The 17,942-nt window shown below is 44.1% G+C and overlaps 1 protein-coding gene across 1 annotated transcript in view; it reads left to right on the forward strand.

Moving 5' to 3' along the window:
- The window catches only part of ADGRB2 (adhesion G protein-coupled receptor B2), a 161,347-nt gene that overhangs the window by 76,398 nt on the left and 67,007 nt on the right, over window positions 1–17,942 (forward strand). Inside the window, exons 9-16 of the mRNA XM_015819030.1 lie at window positions 597–703; window positions 5,901–6,095; window positions 8,273–8,341; window positions 8,469–8,577; window positions 9,054–9,200; window positions 10,836–10,911; window positions 11,032–11,134; window positions 12,780–12,823. Of these exons, the coding sequence (XP_015674516.1) occupies window positions 597–703; window positions 5,901–6,095; window positions 8,273–8,341; window positions 8,469–8,577; window positions 9,054–9,200; window positions 10,836–10,911; window positions 11,032–11,134; window positions 12,780–12,823 (850 nt within the window). The remainder of the gene's footprint in view (window positions 1–596; window positions 704–5,900; window positions 6,096–8,272; window positions 8,342–8,468; window positions 8,578–9,053; window positions 9,201–10,835; window positions 10,912–11,031; window positions 11,135–12,779; window positions 12,824–17,942) is intronic.

The raw sequence follows: 17,942 nt of genomic DNA on the forward strand, positions 1-17,942 counted from the left end.
GGGCCTGGCCTAGGGAGGATTTTTAAACTGGGTTTTTTAGAAATTTTAATTATCACAACATAAAAATTTTGGTTTTAATTTGGTTTTATTCGGTGGGGTGTGTGGGTCTTTCTTTGTTTTAATAATGTTGTGAGCCGCCCTGAGTCCTTCGGGAGAAGGGCGGGATATAAATTGAAATAATAATAATAATAATAATAATCTGCCGTAAAAACGAAAGAATGTGCCCAGTTTAAAACTGAGGAACATAAAACAGCTTTGGTCTGTTGCTAAGCCTTCTTCGTAAATGCCCACCAATCATCTGCAGGGGTCAAAGATGTCCTCAAGGGGTTCAGAAGAAGTCAAGATGGTGGGTTCCATATAAAGTTGTGGCTGTTGTCTTGACATTTCTGATCTCCACACCTCCCTGCTGGGAGTCAGTGTTTCTTAATTCGTTGACATCTGGATTGCAGGGGAGGTGATAACCCATTAGGGTCCCTTCAAAACCCTTGGTCCCCAAGCTAACAACGGAGGAATAAGTGACTGAATTCAGTGGGGCTGGATGTGCTGGCCTCTTGAGTGATGGGCACTAACCAATGACTTGCTTCTTCTTTTTTTAGGATCTGCCAGCCGACAGTGCCTGCTCAACAACCACGGTGTGGCTTACTGGAGCCTGCCCAGCTTCGCCCGCTGCATTTCCCACGAGTACCGATATTTACATCTTTCAGTAGGTGCAAATTTTTGGCAAGGCAACTTGGAAATCCTTTCTTCTGTGCCACCTTACCCACCCTCCTCTCTGGTTCAGAGAAGGGCTGGAGGAGGAACAGGACTGTGGGCAAGAGACATAAAATATGTAACATCCAGCTGTTCTTCTCTTTTGCAGTAGTGTCAACGTCCAATGTGAACTGAGTCGAGATGTGAACTTATAACCTGAAAGGAGCAATGAATTTTTTCCCTCCTGGGATCCAGGGTTTGGGGGCTACCTAGAAAGGAGGGCTAACACAGCCACGCTGCTATATTGGAAAGAGGGTTTTGTTGTTGTTGTTGTTATATTAATAGAGAACTGAAAGTAAGCACATATGTTCGTATATCAAAAAGAAATTAAGCCAGGAAGACTGCAGAGTCTCTGGAAGGAGAAATCTCCAACTCAAAGGCAAGAACTTCCCTCAGCCACACTGATAATCTTTGACTTATGGCCGTGATTGAACCCACTATTTTGATCATAAATAGTGATGGTCATAACGTTATTTTGCCTGATTTTATGACCTTTTTCGTGTTGGCTGTAAAGCAAACAGCATTGTTGCTAACAATAAGAGAAGAGCAACAAAGATGATTAGGGGACTGGAGGCTAAAATATATGAGGAACGGTTGCTGGAATTGGGGATGTCCAGTTTAATGAAGAGAAGGACGAGGGGGGACATGATAGCAGTGCTCCAATATCTCAGGGGCTGCCCCAAAGAAGAGGGAGTCAAGCTATTCTCCAAAGCGCCTGAAGGCAGGACAAGAAGCAATGGATGGAAACTGATCAAGGAGAGAAGCAACCTAGAACTAAGGAGAAACTTCCTGATGGTTAGAAGAATTAACCAGTGGAACAACCTGCCTCCAGAAGCGGTGAATGCTCCAACACTGGAAGTTTTTAAGAAGAGACTGGACAGCCATCTGTCCGAAATGGTATAGGCTTTCCTGCCTGAGCAGGGGGTTGGACTAGATGACCTCCAAGGTCCCTTCCAACTTTACTATTATTATTATTAATAATAATATCATGGTCATTAAGTAAACACCATGGCCATGAAGCAAATATCATGGTTGTTAAATGAATCCATTATTCACTATGGGCATTTTTTTTTCCCCGGAAACAATGTAAAGTGCAGTCACATGGCTGTTGGGAGGAGGCAGATGTCAGAACTTCAAATCTTGGGCAGTTGTCTGAACAGCCACTATGTGACCGTCCATAAGTGGAGGACTATCTGTAGCCTTCAGGCAGTGAGAGAAAAATCATCCTGGAGCTGTAAAACCACTCAGAGCTGAGGGATGGAGGAGGAAGAGAGGCTACTTTAGCTTCCTATTGCTATCAGCTTACAGCTATTTCCATTCATATTTAATCTCTAAATCTCTTTCTCCGTGTTCTGTTTCAGTGTTCCTATTCCCAGGCCTGTAGCAGCATGTTTCCTTATCTTAACTCTTTCTTTGCTCTTTAAATGTTTCCTTTCCCCCATGGAATCTTCAGCTCTTGTGCCCAATCTTGGTCCCTTTGCACACGGAAACCCATTTTCACTCCTTTATACTGTAGGTAGCCTTTTCTCTCCCCGCCCCCACCTCTATCACTCATAGTCCTCTGTTTGTGGAGCTGTGTCAGGTCCAAGGAAGCAGGATGGGCACACAGAGTTCCTTCTGACTACTTTCTTTATTGTGTTTGCCTTCTTCTTCTTCTTGTGCCCTATCCGTTATCGGACGTTGGCGATCATGTTGGCGATCCTGTTTTTATCAGCAGCCGCACGAAAAAGTGCTGCTGAGTTTTGTCCAAACCGGTCCCTTCGATTTTGAAGCCACGATGTTCTTCTTCTGCCTGGATCTCGTTTGCCTTCAATCTTTTTTCCCTGGAGGATTAAATGGAGTAGGCCGTATTTTTCTGGGTGTCGCATCACATGTCCGAAATATTCTAACTTTCGTTTTTTAATTGTTTGGATGATTTCCCTTGGCTTTCCCAGGCGGCTTATCCCCTCCTCATTTCTGATCTTGTTTGCCTATAGACAGAAATCTGGCAGGAGCAAAGCATTTATCTGCATAACTCTTGTCTCCTGTGAATTGCTAGGGAGGGTCCGCCTTCCCTCTCTTTCTGCATTCCAGAGATTCCAAGTTTCTTTGTCTCTTTGGTCTCTGGGAAAGAGCCCCCCCCCTCCTGCAACTCTGGACTACATTCCCCCCCCCCATGCTAGTTTTTAGAGCTCTGGGCTACCGCATGCAGCATGCTTGATTGGGCGTTCAGGCTTTTGTGGGTTTTCAGACTCCAGTCAGGGGTCCTCAACCTTGGCAACTTTAAGATTTGTGGACTTCAACTCTCAGAATTCCTCAGCCAGCATTGCTGGCTGAGGAATTCTGGGAGTTGAAGTCCACAAGTCTTAAAGTTGCCAAGGTTGAGAACTTCTGCTCCAGTTGGACTCTCTTCCTTCTCCGTCACTCGCTTTTGCCTCTCTATGGTCTCGCAGCACCGAGACTTGACAGAATATCAAATAACAAGAGTTGGAAGGAACCTGGGAGGACTTCTAGTCAAACCCCCTCCTGAAACAGGAGACCCCGTACCATTCCAGTCAAACAGCTGTCCAGTCTCTTCTTGAAAACATCCTGTGATGGAGCACCCACAATTTCTGGAGGCAAGCCGTTCCACTGGTTAATTGTTCTCACGGACAGGAAATTTCTCCTTAGTTGTGGGTTGGAGCTCTCTTTGATGAGCTTCCATCCATTACTTCTTGCCCTGCCCTCTGGTGCTTTGGAGAATAGGTCGACCCTCCCCCCGGTCTTCTGTATGACAGCCCCTCAAATATGAGATGTTTTTTTCTCTTCCTGCCTGAAGACCACTGAAGCCTGCTGAGATGTCTGATGTTGGGTTGGAAAAGGTTTCTCTGTCTTCTCTCTGCCATCTTCCTAGCTTAACTCCTTTCTCTACACACCCACAAACATGCTTGCTTTCGGTTCACTTTTTGTAAAACCAACTTTATTGTGAAGGGGTGGTGGTGTTTAAGCCTCCAAAATCCTGGATCCCAGGAGAGAGAAAAAATACTTGCTAATTCCAGGCACAAGTCGACTCTTCCACAGATGTTCAAGACCTGAATTCCCTTAGCAGGGAGAATGACCCCTTCCTGCCATTTCCCTCAAAATTCCACATTGATGCTCTGTCTTTTATGCACACTCTCACCCACACCCACAGACCACACTTTAAAAACAGGCAGAGGGTCAGGTTTGTCCTCCTCTTTCAAATCCTCACATAAAACCTAGGTCTGTGGTGGCGAACCTATGGCACGGGTGCCACAGGTGGCACTCAGAGCCCTCTCTGTGGGCACCCGCGCCATCGCCCCAGTCCTAGGCCTTCAGCTGAGTTTTATAAAACCTTTTCGCTTTAGGCCTCCGCCGCCGTGTGCAAAAAAAAAAAAAAGGTTCAATCAATCAATCAATCAATTTCAACTTCTTGCAGGAAAAAAAAATCTCACAAAGTTGAATTGATTGAACGTTTTAGTCCCACCCAGTGTGCCATTACCACCGAAGCCACGCACACCCAATGGGCCACGCCCACTCAACAGGCCACACCCACCCAATGGGCCACGCCCACCTGGCACCCGACGATACATAAGTGGGTTTTGGGTTACAGTTTGGGCACTTGGTCTCTAAAAGGTTCGCCATCACTGACCTAGGTCAATCAATCACTGGTAGTTGGTGTTGAGATTGATTTGTGTGAGGTTTATAGCTTGCCCTTTCGTTTAGAATCAAAACAGTGTGTATAGTACTTCCTCCTTCTATTTCCCCCCCACAACAGCCCTGTGAGGGAGGCTGGGTTGAAAGAGAGACACTTGTTCAAAGTCACCCAGGAAGTTCCATAGATGAGGGAAGACTTGAACCTGGGGGCCCCTGCACTCAGTCCACTACCTCTCAATACATTTTACTGGCTCTCCTTCATGCTCCGATAGAAAATAAGAATACCTACAACTATTCTGGCAATAAAGATGAAGGACAGGGTGTTAGGAATTATTTCATCAAATTAACATTGGCTGAGCAGTATAATCCTAGGTGTTGATTCCTCGGTAAATTCTCACAAGGGGAAAATTGAGGTTTGTGTTAATCTGGCTGAGCATGGAAGCTTGTGCTCCTTAGCTGAGTTGCCAAAAGTTGCTTACCTGGACAAACTTACTAATTCAGGTCTTAAGAAGTAGGGAGAAAAATAAAGATCTTGCCTTAGGGAGAGAATGGAAGAGATCCAGAAACCTTGTATTTCTCTGTTTCTGATGAGTTATTTCCTTGGATTTTCTCTCCATTATTTGTGGCTAGAATTTAAGAAGGGTTGCTGAAGCTTTCCTAGAACAGTGGTTCTCAACCTTTTTAATGCCGCGACCCCAACCGGTTGTAAGTCGAGGACTAAACCGGTTGTAAGTCAAAGACTAAACCGGTCATAAGTTGAGGACTAAACCGGTCATAAGTCGAGGACTACCCAACCGGTCGTAAGTCGAGGACTTTCCCTGCCCAGGAGCGCCGTGCATGCGTGGTTTCGCCCCCTGCGCCGGCCGAGGCGTAGCTGGCAAGCGGCAGAGACAGGGCAGGCTGACCACCAGCTGGCCCAGCCCAAGGGAGGTAAGGCACCCGCTGGAAAAGGGGGAAAAAATGACGGACAAAAAAATGGTGGACAGCCTTGCTTGGTGACCCCCATGAAATGGTCGATCGACCCCAAATGGGGTCCCGACCCACAGGTTGAGAACCACTGCCCTAGAAGCTCTTCTCTATGATCTTGAAAGTTTTAACCCCTGACCTATGAAGGTATTCATAGAGATTTGAGGTTTTGGTATGGAGAAGTTAAGCTTGGCTCTTTCTCCTAAACGGTGCAAGGACCCAAATCAACCAAACAACTTTCAGGACATTAGGCTCAGCTCCTGCTGGAATACAGTTCTCTTTGTGGGCTTCTGTGGAGGGCCTCTTCTCAAGTTGAGGAGAAAGAGCATCTGGTGCTAATCAGTTGGTGCAGAATCAGTTGGCCACAGAAGGAGCAAAAGTCCTGACTACCCTAGCAGAAATCACTCAGATCTTCATCTTTATATCTGAGGAACAAGTAGAAGTCCCAGGATGCTTGCAATGATTTTTTTTTCTCACGAGCAAAATATCTTTGGTGGTAATTCATGATCTGACCTTGTTCCCTTTCTCTCCCTTTCCATCTCATCCTTAAGCTCCGTGAGCACCTGGCGAAGGGCCAGCGCATGCTGGCAGGTGAGGGTATGTCTCAGGTGGTCCGTAGCCTGCTGGAGCTTGTTGCCCGCCGGAGCTATTACAGTGGGGACCTGCTCTTCTCAGTGGAGATCCTGCGCAATGTCACAGATACTTACAAAAGAGCCACCTATATTCCTTCCTCAGATGATGTGCAGGTATTATGTTGACATCCAAAGGAGAAGAAACCATTCTTTGTCTCTAAGTTCATGAGGTCATTGAAGCTGAAGAGACTGGTCACATTGCATAGGCTAAGATTGGGAGCATGGTGTCCAAAAAGCCACATGCTTGCTGATATCATCATGCAAAAACTATGACTCACATGCTTGCTTGTAATTGTGGCATGTGCATAATAATGTCATCAAGCACATATTGTTATCGTATGTTGACATCAGAATATGTGACAGCTACTGCTGCTGGATGGATCTCCTAATATACCCCAACAACTTCCATCTACTGATTCAGGTTTTCAGGAACCATGCTGTCCTTTACACAGAGACACAGAAATACTCCCCGTAAAGCAGGGATCTCCAAACTTGGCAACTTTTAAGAGCTGTGGATTTCAGTGCCCAGAATTCCATGGCTGGCTGAGGAATTCTGGGTGTTGAAGTCCACAAGTCTTAAAGTTGCCAAGTTTGAAGAGCCCTGCAGTAAAAGGAGAGCAGATCACTACCATTGGTGGCACCACTTTTTAAGATGGAGATTATTATGATTATTGATCCATCTAGCACAGCTTTATGTGTTCTGGGTATGGGGAGTTCCATTCCATGGAGTCTGTAATGAAGCCCGTTCCGCAGACTCTCTCCTGCTTTGCTGATTGGGCTCCAGAGCACTGGCCCAACTGAAGAAAGTGGGAGGTTACCAATTCCAGAATCACCTACTGCTTTCCCAGAGGTGGGAAGAACCAGGACCAGTTTCTCTTGGTTGAGACATCACATCTCTTCTTTCCTCCATTGGGAAGATATGATGGCTGGAATACTCCATGCAGGCTGAAACAAGACAAAATATATGATGTCTTCTGTACAAAGGGTTCTCCCCACCAGGCACCAGCCCTATGTGGTCATCCAGTCCACTGAGATAATTAGGACGATGCCACTGAATGCCCTTACTCAGCCATGCAACGTGCTTGACCAGATCAAAAAGAGACTTGAGAAGATTGTGGGTTATGAAGCTGAGTTGTGGAGCCCAACCCCTTTCCATATGAGTTGAATGAACTAGGCCGGGGGTAGGCAACCTTGGCTCTTTTATGACTCGTGGACTTCAACTCCCAGAATTCCTGAGCCAGCCACGCTGAGGGGAAAGGGAGAGGTTTCCAAGCTGAGCCATGCTGGCTCAGGAATTCTGGGAGTTGAAGTCCACAAGTCATAAAAGAGCCACGTTTCCTAACATCTAGGCCAAGGGTAGGCAACCTTGGCCCTTTTATGACTCGTGGACTTCAACTCCCAGAATTCCTGAGCCAGCCACGCTGAGGAGAAAGGGAGAGGTTTCCAAGCTGAGCCATGCTGGCTCAGGAATTCTGGGAGTGGAAGTCCACGAGTCATAAAAGAGCCAAGGTTGCCTACCCTGGAACTAGGCCATCATAAGCAGACATTATATCTTTATTTGTTTAGGCACCATGTGATAACAAGAACACATCAAATGGGCTTTTTAAGCCCAACCACCCAGTTCCCATGTGGCTTACAATGGCTAATGAGCAGTTGGTTTGCAAGAGTTTCTTCAGCTAAATCTGGACATGTTAGGGCTGAACTTGTATGCAAAGCAGTTTTTCTACTTCTGATCTATGCCTCACCAGGAGGCATTTTTAGAGAAACGCAAAAGAAACACATTACGATGTCTAGTGGAATATCTCAGGTGGATTCTGCCTCTTAATTTTTGAGCTCGTTCAGAATGCAGCTTTACACAAAGATGGGAAAGGATAAAAAAAAATGCTTAATGTTAACTTATACACAAACAGATCCATTTCAGCCTTCAAAATAAATAGAACTCTTTTTTTTTTTTTTTTTTAGAAAGCTTGCAATACGGGCATCACTCCGAATATGCGCACACAATCGTGGAAGGGCAGATATGTACAAAATTCTACATTTAATAATGGCAGAAACGACTTGCAAAAACACAGGGGGTCCTAGAAAATGCCTGCGAATGATAAAAAAAAATGAGCATGAATATTCAAGCAAATGATTTTCAGCCCACTATATAAAGAGATATAAAAATGGGGTTGAGTGGAATTTGCTGCTGGGAAATTGAGAAAACTGCCTGAGGCCAAATTGCCATAAATATTAACAACTGCTCGGCACAGTCTGGCCTCTTCCCTTCACTCTCTCTTCTCTCCCTCCAGCGTTTCTTCCAGGTTGTGAGCTACATGATAGATGCAGAAAACAGGGAGAAATGGGAAGATGCCCAACAGGTGAGTTGCTGGGCATGGACCTGTGCCTATGGTGGGAATTGGAAGTCTCTCATTCCCACTGGAGTGGGGATTAATTAATGGGGGGGGGTCTGACCCATTAATTCTCATCCCTCCATTCCCTGCACAGGTGTTGCCTGGTTCCGTCCTCCTCATGAAAGTGGTTGAAGATTTCATCCATCTGGTAGGAGGTGCCCTCAAGGCTTTCCAGAGTTCCCTTATTGTTACGGACAACTTGGGTAAGCAACTGGAAAGGACTGGACAGAGGAATAGTTTTTTTGGGAGGATTGAGAATGGACTCTGGGCAATGACAGAGTCTTCTTCAGACCCAGGAACTTGCTTTGTGGACTTCATGGCGGTGGCTTCAGGGGATACATCTAGTTATTGTTACAAATATTGGATGGTGGGATATTCTGCCTTGTTTTTTCCACCTCCAGACCTTCACAGCTATTTTTTCCACTTAATGGTATTTAGTCAGCTTTGCAGAATGTCCTCTGCATTTTTAAAATTAAAACAACCTTTATAACCCTGTAGCAAACCGGGAGTTTGATGGCCAGCAAGGAAAGTGTCCCACTCCTTTTCTGCCCCTGCTCTAGAAGGCCATGAAGTTAAGAGTGAGGATCAAGTCCGCTTTATTTCCTGAAATATCTATCCCAGGGTGACGCCCACCCCTTTTTTCCTGCTCTCCTCTCTGTCCCCTTCCCTCCCCTGGCAGTGATTAGCATCCAGAGAGAGCCGGTTTCTGCTGTGTCCAGTGATATCAATTTCCCCATGAAGGGGCGTCGGGGCATGAAGGATTGGGCCCGCCACTCCGAAGACAAGATCTTCATTCCCAAAGAAGTCCTCAATCTCTCCTCATCTGGTACGTAGCCTCCACAAGGGACCGACTCAGTGATGGTGGATGGAGGTGGGCGGAAAAGGAGTAGTGGTTAGAGCAGGGGTAATCAACCTTGGCTCTTTTATGACTCGTGGACGTCAACTCCCAGAATTCCTGAGCCAGCTTAGCTGGCTCAGGAATTCTGGGAGTTGACGTCCACGAGTCATAAAAGAGCCAAGGTTGACTACCCCTGGGTTAGAGGAGGGATGAAGAAGCTTGAAGAAGACACCTGCTCCAAGATGCTCTTCTGCCATTGAGTTAGGAGGCAATGGGTGGTTCTGAAGTATGCTAGGCTTTAGAAGAGCTCACCAAACTGCCTATGCCAGTGTTTCTCTCCTTTGGCAACTTTCAGATGGGTGGACTTCAACTCCCAGAATTCTCCAACTCGGGAATTCTGGGAGTTGAAGTCCACCCATCTGAAAGCTGAGAAACACTGGCCATTGACATTGCTCAGGCCCTGCTGACATTTTGAAGTTAGTCCCTAATAGATCCATCAAAGGAATAAAGGATTACTTTATTGCTGCATCATAAAAATGAAGCCTTTCTTAGGTTTGAGCCTTCTGTATATTTCTCTTAAGAATAGGGGGGAAAAGGACAGTTCACCCTTTGAAAACAGCTTTGACCTGATAAAGACTCATAGAAATGATGTGTTTAAGATCAGCAAACTAGAATAATCATAGAGGAATAATGCTACTCTCAAGAAAGAGAAGGAGGAGTTGTGAAGTGTTCTGTTCAGGTTTTTTTTTAAAAAAAAAAAATCCAATCTTTATACTGTAGATAAATTGGAAAGAGTTCAGAACATTTTGGATTTATTTGCTTAGACATGACTGCCAAAACACCAGTTTTTAAAGCCAGATTCTTTTGTCTCTGACATTATTGCTAATCTCTGCTTACAGACATTATTATATAGGCTGGGCTGAAGTGTTGTTATTATTATAACTGACTCACAGAGTTGGATGTGATATTTCTAATTTTGATTTGGCATCCCAGTTACGGATTCTGTCTCTGCTATTGTGAAAGTCCAGCCTCTTTCTCCAGATTTCAGATCAGAGGTGGGAATGTGAGGCTTAGATATTTATAGCCCCGTTTATAAGTTGTGCATGCATATGTTATCAAGCTGAAATGAACGCATATGTTCAGCCTGCCTTATGCTTGAATTTCCACTTAGCAACCAGAAAAATGACACCGCAGCATAAAAAAAAAGATGTTTTAAAATCCTTATTGATTGAGTTGTAAGGATTGGATTCTCTCTTGTACTCTACATTGGTTTGGTTCACGCAGATGCAGTTTGCTTTGGTCTTTCACACAAACATTAGCCCCAGAAAGGATTCTCCAGACAGATATTCAACTGATGCAGTTTCCCTAGGAACATGATAGAGGCAATTCTACAGCTGCACAATTTTGACACCACTTCCTTCTTTTTTCCAGTATATAAGTCACTTAACCTATTCATGAAATCTTATACATGTGTTCATTCTGGCAGTTGCAGTTTTGAGATCTTCTCATTGCTTTGAGTCCTGTTTAAGACAACAAAGTCCCAACTTCATGTCCCACAAACAACCCTTTAGCTGCTGTGTTAATCCCTGTGGCTCTTGTCCTTCTTTCTCCCTCTGTCTGAAGAAACAGATGACTCAGCTTATTTTGTCATTGGCGCCATCCTGTACCGCACCTTGGGATTAATTCTGCCCCCTCCTAGGTGAGTGGATCTACCAAATTAACAAGTCCATCTGGCAACGTGCTTGCAGCAATACCTTGGTGGTGTATTTGTATTCTGAATGCATTCTCATTCCAGTGACATTGCAAATTACACCAACAGAAGTCCTCTGGCAGTCATGTCCAAAGTTCTCATGGTGACGGTGAAGCCACCAACGAAGGCCATGGAACCTTTGATTACAGTGGAGTTGTCCCATATTATCAATGTAAGTATGTCTAGCTTAATGAAGAGAAGGATGAGGGGGGACACGATAGCAGCCTTCCAATATCTCAGGGGCTGCCACAAAGAAGAGGGAGTCAAGCTCTTCTCCAAAGGGCCTGAGGGCAGGACAAGAAGCAACGGGTGGAAACTAACCAAGGAGAGAAGCAACCTAGAACTAAGGAGAAACTTCCTGACAGTGTGAACAATTAACCAGTGGAACAACCTGCCTCCAGAAGCGGTAAATGCTCCAACACTGGAAGTTTTTAAAAAGAGACTGGACAGCCATTTGTCCGAAATGGTATAGGGTTTCCTGCCTGAGCAGGGCGTTGGACTAGATGACCTCCAAGGTCCCTTCCAACTTTATTATTATTATTATTATTAAGTGGGGGGGGTCCCGTGGCACTTTAGCCTTTGAAGTGGGTAGAGTAGTCCAGCCCAGTATAATTAAAAGACAAGCTCTTGACTTAAACATCCCATTCCTTCACTTATCACTTTATGCTACAAAATAACGCTCTATGGCTGGAGGTTGAGTAGCCAAGGCTGGGCCAAACCTAGTATTTGTTCAGAGGGAACCCTGGATGCAGAAAAACAGATCTTTTGATTTTTTGCTTTCTGGGAACGTAGTCAGGACAAATGTCTATTCAGGTAGTCCTGGACAGATGACCGTAATGAAACCAGAACATTGGGGTCATAAGTTGTGATAGTCATAAAGCAGGTCACCTGATTTTATGACCTTTTTTTGTGGTGGTAATTAAGCAAATGTCATGGTCATTAACCAAATGCCACAGTCATTAACCAATGGTTTGTCATGGTCATGATTTTGCTAAAAACCAGATGTAAACACCAGGTTGGCAAAACTATTGTAAAACATACAATGGTCATGTGACAATGAGATGCTGCCAACAGCCATAAATGTGGCCAAGTTGCCGAGCAAAGTTGGGTCACTTGACTGTGGAGGGGGCCCAACCATGGGAACATTGAATCCAGGTTGTAAGTCCCTGTTTTCAGATTGGTTGTAACTCAAGTACTACTTGTAATCTTGTGTTTTGACATTGAAATGAGACTTTGATTTCAAGGGAGGGTGAATTTCCCTAATGAGCAGCATAAGAGGATCATAGTCAACAAACATCTGTAGGATAAAAAGCTGCTGAAAGTATCAGAAAAATAAAGAGTATTGGTGTGTGTGTATATATATATATCCACTATTTTAGTTTTATTCCTGAAACACTGCTGGAGAAAAGAAAATCAGGATTTTTTAATTTATTTTTTTTGCTTTAGTTAGATCAGTATAAAGAGTTTTACCCTATCTGTTGTAATTAAGAGAGAAAGGGGGGAAAATTCTCCCTTGTGTATTTATTCTTGCCATTTATACTTCATTTTTGCCCTGCCTTTTTGCAATACTTTACTGTCTAGCAGGGAATATAGGAAACAGCGACATGGTTTGACGTGCATCAAATACTTAGGTAGCCTCTTAAATCTTTACTAATATTCCCTTTGAGGGAGGAATTAGAAATTAATATCTGAAAGTGGAAGGAAGGAAGGAAGGAAGGAAGGAAGGAAGGAAGGAAGGAAGGAAGGAAGGAAGGAAGGGCTAGGTGTACTATGCCTTGTTCCCCATTCACATCCCCCTCTTTCTATTTGTCCTCCAGGGCACCTCACATCAACAATGTGTGACCTGGGAATACACTAAAGTGTGAGTATATTTGATCTTGCTGCATTAAGTGGATTGGGTAAGGAGGCCACTGTGCCCATGATTGACATACATGCCTGTCTGCAAGTTATTCAACCAATACCCTACTTTCTTACTCAAGGCCCTTAACAAAAATGAAAGTACAAAACCCAGAATCAAAAGTTTCAAAACATAAACTAAACCAATTCTAAAATTAGCTGGTTGCCTAGTCAAGAGATAGTGTAAGTTGATAGTGGTGGTGGAGCTCCTGGATGCCTTCACATGTTGTATCCCAAGCTTGCAAGATTTATCCCACTCCTTCATCCATCTTTTTTGTTCTTCATTTCCATCCGCCCAAGAATTGGATATCCTTCTAATGCTGGAAGGGGTTCTCCAGTTGAAAAAGGAAATTTGCCATTCACCTTTTTCTCTGTAATCCTGTAGATAACCTGAAGGTGGCTGTTTATACTCTTGATTTACTCCCAATATGAGTGTAGGAGGACAGTCTTTGGTCTACAGTGGCAAAAAATATAAAAAATCTGGTAGTGCCCTTTCTAATTAACAACTATATTAAAAATCATCAGCTTTCTTCAGCTGCATCTCACTTCATCATATCCAAAGAGTGAGTAGACCGATGTAGGATTTAAACTGGGGGGGGGGAGGGAGAGAGGAGAAGAGGAGAATACAGATTGCTTACCTGTGAAACAGATTTTAAGTACCTTATCAATAAACAACTGTATTGTGTTAGAACCCCACTGTATTTGTTGAGAATGTCTGAGATTCCCTGACATATTGATATATTCAGATCAAATATATCTATTGATGAAATATTGACATGATACAATACAATATGCTATGCTATGCTATGAATGTACATGTACATCAAAAGGTGTCAGGCATTCTCTGAAAGCTAGTCAGAAAAGATGCTACCAGACTCCTCCCAATTTTTAAGAGAGATTGCAACTGTCACCTGGGAATAGATTCTTCCCTGATTTACTCAGGCAAGGAGTCCTTGAGATGATATGAAGTACCATCTTCTAGGCCTAGGTATCTAGTTGTGTACTTGCTCAGCAGAATCTTCTATGGGGTTGCGATGATACCATCCTAGAATGAAGAACTGTCAACATTATATACGTTGTTGGACTGGAATGTCAACAGTCATGTGTTACCCCTCTTCTCCATGAGGTGCTTTGGTTGCCAATTTCAAGATCCAAGTCAAGCTGCTGGTTTTAGGGGCTTCATGGCATCTTTCAAGCATGAGAGACCAGGAAATCCGGGCAGTTTGAGTGAATATAGAGCAGTGGTTCTCAACCTGTGGGTCGGGACCCCATTTGGGGTCGATCGACCATTTCATGGGGGTTGCCAAGCAAGGCTGTCCGCCATTTTTTTTGTCCGCCATTTTTTTCCCCCTTTTCCGGTGGGTGCCTTACCTCCCTTGGGCTGGGCCAGCTGGTGGTCGGCCTGCTCCATCTCTGCCGCTTGCCAGCTATGCCTCGGCCGGCGCAGGGGGCGGAACCACGCATGCACGGCGCTCCCGGGCAGGGAAAGTCCTCGACTTACGACCGGTTGGGTAGTCCTCGACTTACAACCGGTTTAGTCCTCGACTTATGACCGGTTTAGTCCTCGACTTACGACCGGTTGGGTCGCGGCATTAAAAAGGTTGAGAACCACTGATATAGAGGTTTATTGCAAGTTTAAGCTTTCTATAAGAATCGGAACTACTAACAGTCAAAGTGAATTGGTGATGGGTAAGAGTCAGTGGAACTCAAGGTGGGCTGGACTTAGATCTCTTGTGGCCACAAAAAGACTCAGGACTGATGATGTGTTTGACCCCTCCCTTGGGCTCAACCTCGTCATCACTTATAGCATTTGAGGGAGCACCTTTCCCAGGTTACATCAGCCCATCCCATTAGATCTGCCAGAGAGAGCACGTTGCAGGTACCTTTGGTTAAGAATCTTCATTGGGTGGGTTCCACAAGGCCTTCTCTTCTGTGCTGCTGGCTTTAGGGAACATTCCCTGATCCCGCCCCCTCGCCCCCCAACATTAAATTAGCTCCATCCCTTTTGCTATTCCCAAAAACCTGGCTGTGTCATCAGGCCTGGGGCTGAAACCGGCTCTATCGTTCAGGTGGCCATTTTTATCCTCCTGTATTTTTTTTTTTTTTGCTTTTATCATTTTTATTAATATGGATTTTAATGTTTTTTGGGTTGTTTCTGTATTTGTTGCCTTTTTATCTGATGATTGTGCACCACCCAAACTCGATTTCGGTGAGACGGACGGCTATATAAATTTGATTCATAAATAAATAAACCTGGTTCTTCGAAATTTATCTGATAGCTCTGCTGCCTAAGATGAAATGCAGGTTATTAGTTCTGGAGAAAAGCAGAGAATTTCTGCTGGCATGTTGCTCATTTTTTCTTCAGACTGAAGATTACAGATGGCCTCTGCGCTGTGTGCCTGGTTCTGCATTTCAAACAGAAGTGGGTGGGTCCAGGCCAGAAGCTAACTTTAATTTTCTTTCACTTATATTTAAATTTAATCAACATTCATCACAGCTGATATGATTACTCTCTAGTCATATACATAGTGATTTTCCCTTTCGATCCTAATTAAGCATTACAGTTTGGCAGCTATTTTTGCAGATTTCTGGGATCATCCCTCCAGGCTTTCAGTCTGCGTTCCTCTCCTTGACCTGGTTGCGTTGAGCTGGAGCATCCTGCTTTTCTGAGATTTTCCAGGGTGATGTTGGTCAAATGGCAAAACTCACTTCTCCATCTGTGAAATAAGTATAATATCAGCACATCTTTGTGCTAAGATATGATGAAATAGCTGAAGACATGACAGTAGTGACTTTGAAGGCTGGGACCTGCTCAGGGGAAGACAAAGAAACCAAGTCAACAAATCTTAGCTAATGTCAGCTCCCTTCCAGACTGATACTTGATCTCAGAGGCTCGCAGGCAGAGGTTGAAGGACGCTGCTCTTGATAAGATAGTTTTTGTTATAGAAACTAGAAAAGCTGTTAATATGAAGAAAACCAACAGCTGCAAACTCAAGCCATATATTTAGCAAACCCAAGGTTCAATCCTGAAGCATGGCTCTTTTTTTAATCCATGCCTTCTAGCACTCTGAGAACCAATTATTTTTCAGTAGAGGTGCACATTATTATTCCTGCTGATTGGCTTGTTCTCATAGACCTTCTCTCCTGACCTTGCTCATGTTAACCCTGACAGCTAATTAATAAAATCAGGCTTCTGAATTAGTAGCTGACCAGAAGGCCATCTCCTCTGCTACTCTTATATGACAGGGGTTTTTTTTTTTTTGCTTCTTCCCTTCCTCGGCACATGTATGTTCACAATATGGAGATATTCCTCAAGAATCTGTGCTATTTTTGTGCAATAAGATAACATGGAATCGTAATTTCCTCTTCTCGTGCTAGGTCTGGACAATTGTGCACAGTCCAGCTCTTCTACCATCCCGCTGCATTTTCTTCAAAGCAATGGAATCCGAAAGTTCATTTTGGAGAAAATGTGATTTCTTCATTTTTGCATTGTCCAGCTCTGGAACTGAGATCTTGCCTTGCCCTCAACCATTTCAGGAACAGGTGCCTGTGAAGAGGGAGAGCTGTCCATTCCTCTGGTGCTGAAATGTTCCTAATCTAGGAATACAGGCAGTCCTTGATTTATGACCACAAATGGGGGCAAGAATTTCCATTGTTAAGCCAAGTGAGCCCTGCCTGATTTTACAAACTTTTTTTTTTGCTATGGTTGTCAAGTGAATCACTGCAGTTGTTAATTGAGTCATATGGTTGCTAAGCGAATCCTGCTTCCCCTGTTGACTTCGCTTGTTGGAAGCTAACTGGGAAGCCAACTGTAAATGGTGATGGCATGATCCTGGGGTGCTGCAACCATCATCCCAAAGTCCCAAATTCTGATCCTGCGATGATGGGGATTCTGCAACAGTGGTAAGTGTGAGGACCAATTATATGTCCTTTTTTTCAGCGCCATTGGAACTTTGAATGGTCTCCAAAGGAAAGGTTCTAAGTCAAGGTCTGCCTGTAATCTTCATTATCTACACTAAAAAGACCCCAGCGATATCTCTGCTGCATTCCTGCCTGGACTCAGAAGCAAGAGATCCTTTAATGAGACTTCTCTGCCTCACACTGCTAATAATAGCTATCGATTAGTAGGCATATCTTACCTNCCGAGATCCGGACGATCCCGGATCTCCTAACCTTCCGCCGCGCCCTCAAGACATGGCTTTTTCAACAAGCGGGACTGACCTAGGGTGAATTTTAAATAGGGAAAAATTTTTTAAAGATTTTAATAATGACACAGCCATAAATATATTTGGTTTTTAATTGGTTTTATAGGGGAAATGTTTTTTGTGTTGTTTTTTTTAATATGCTGTGAGCCGCCCTGAGTCCCGTGGGGAGAAGGGCGGCATAGAAGTTGGAAAATTAAATTAAATTAAATTAAATTAAATTAAATTAAATTAAAAAGGTTGAGAACCACTGATATAGAGGTTTATTGCAAGTTTAAGCTTTCTATAAGAATCGGAACTACTAACAGTCAAAGTGAATTGGTGATGGGTAAGAGTCAGTGGAACTCAAGGTGGGCTGGACTTAGATCTCTTGTGGCCACAAAAAGACTCAGGACTGATGATGTGTTTGACCCCTCCCTTGGGCTCAACCTCGTCATCACTTATAGCATTTGAGGGAGCACCTTTCCCAGGTTACATCAGCCCATCCCATTAGATCTGCCAGAGAGAGCACGTTGCAGGTACCTTTGGTTAAGAATCTTCATTGGGTGGGTTCCACAAGGCCTTCTCTTCTGTGCTGCTGGCTTTAGGGAACATTCCCTGATCCCCCCCCTCGCCCCCCAACATTAAATTAGCTCCATCCCTTTTGCTATTCCCAAAAACCTGGCTGTGTCATCAGGCCTGGGGCTGAAACCGGCTCTATCGTTCAGGTGGCCATTTTTATCCTCCTGTATTTTTATTTTTATTTTGCTTTTATCATTTTTATTAATATGGATTTTAATGTTTTTTTGGGTTGTTTCTGTATTTGTTGCCTTTTTATCTGATGATTGTGCACCACCCAAACTCGATTTCGGTGAGACGGACGGCTATATAAATTTGATTCAT

The sequence above is a fragment of the Protobothrops mucrosquamatus genome, unplaced genomic scaffold, assembly GCF_001527695.2.
Source record: "Protobothrops mucrosquamatus isolate PMUCROS unplaced genomic scaffold, P.Mucros_1.0 scaffold851, whole genome shotgun sequence".
Lineage (NCBI taxonomy): Eukaryota > Metazoa > Chordata > Lepidosauria > Squamata > Viperidae > Protobothrops > Protobothrops mucrosquamatus.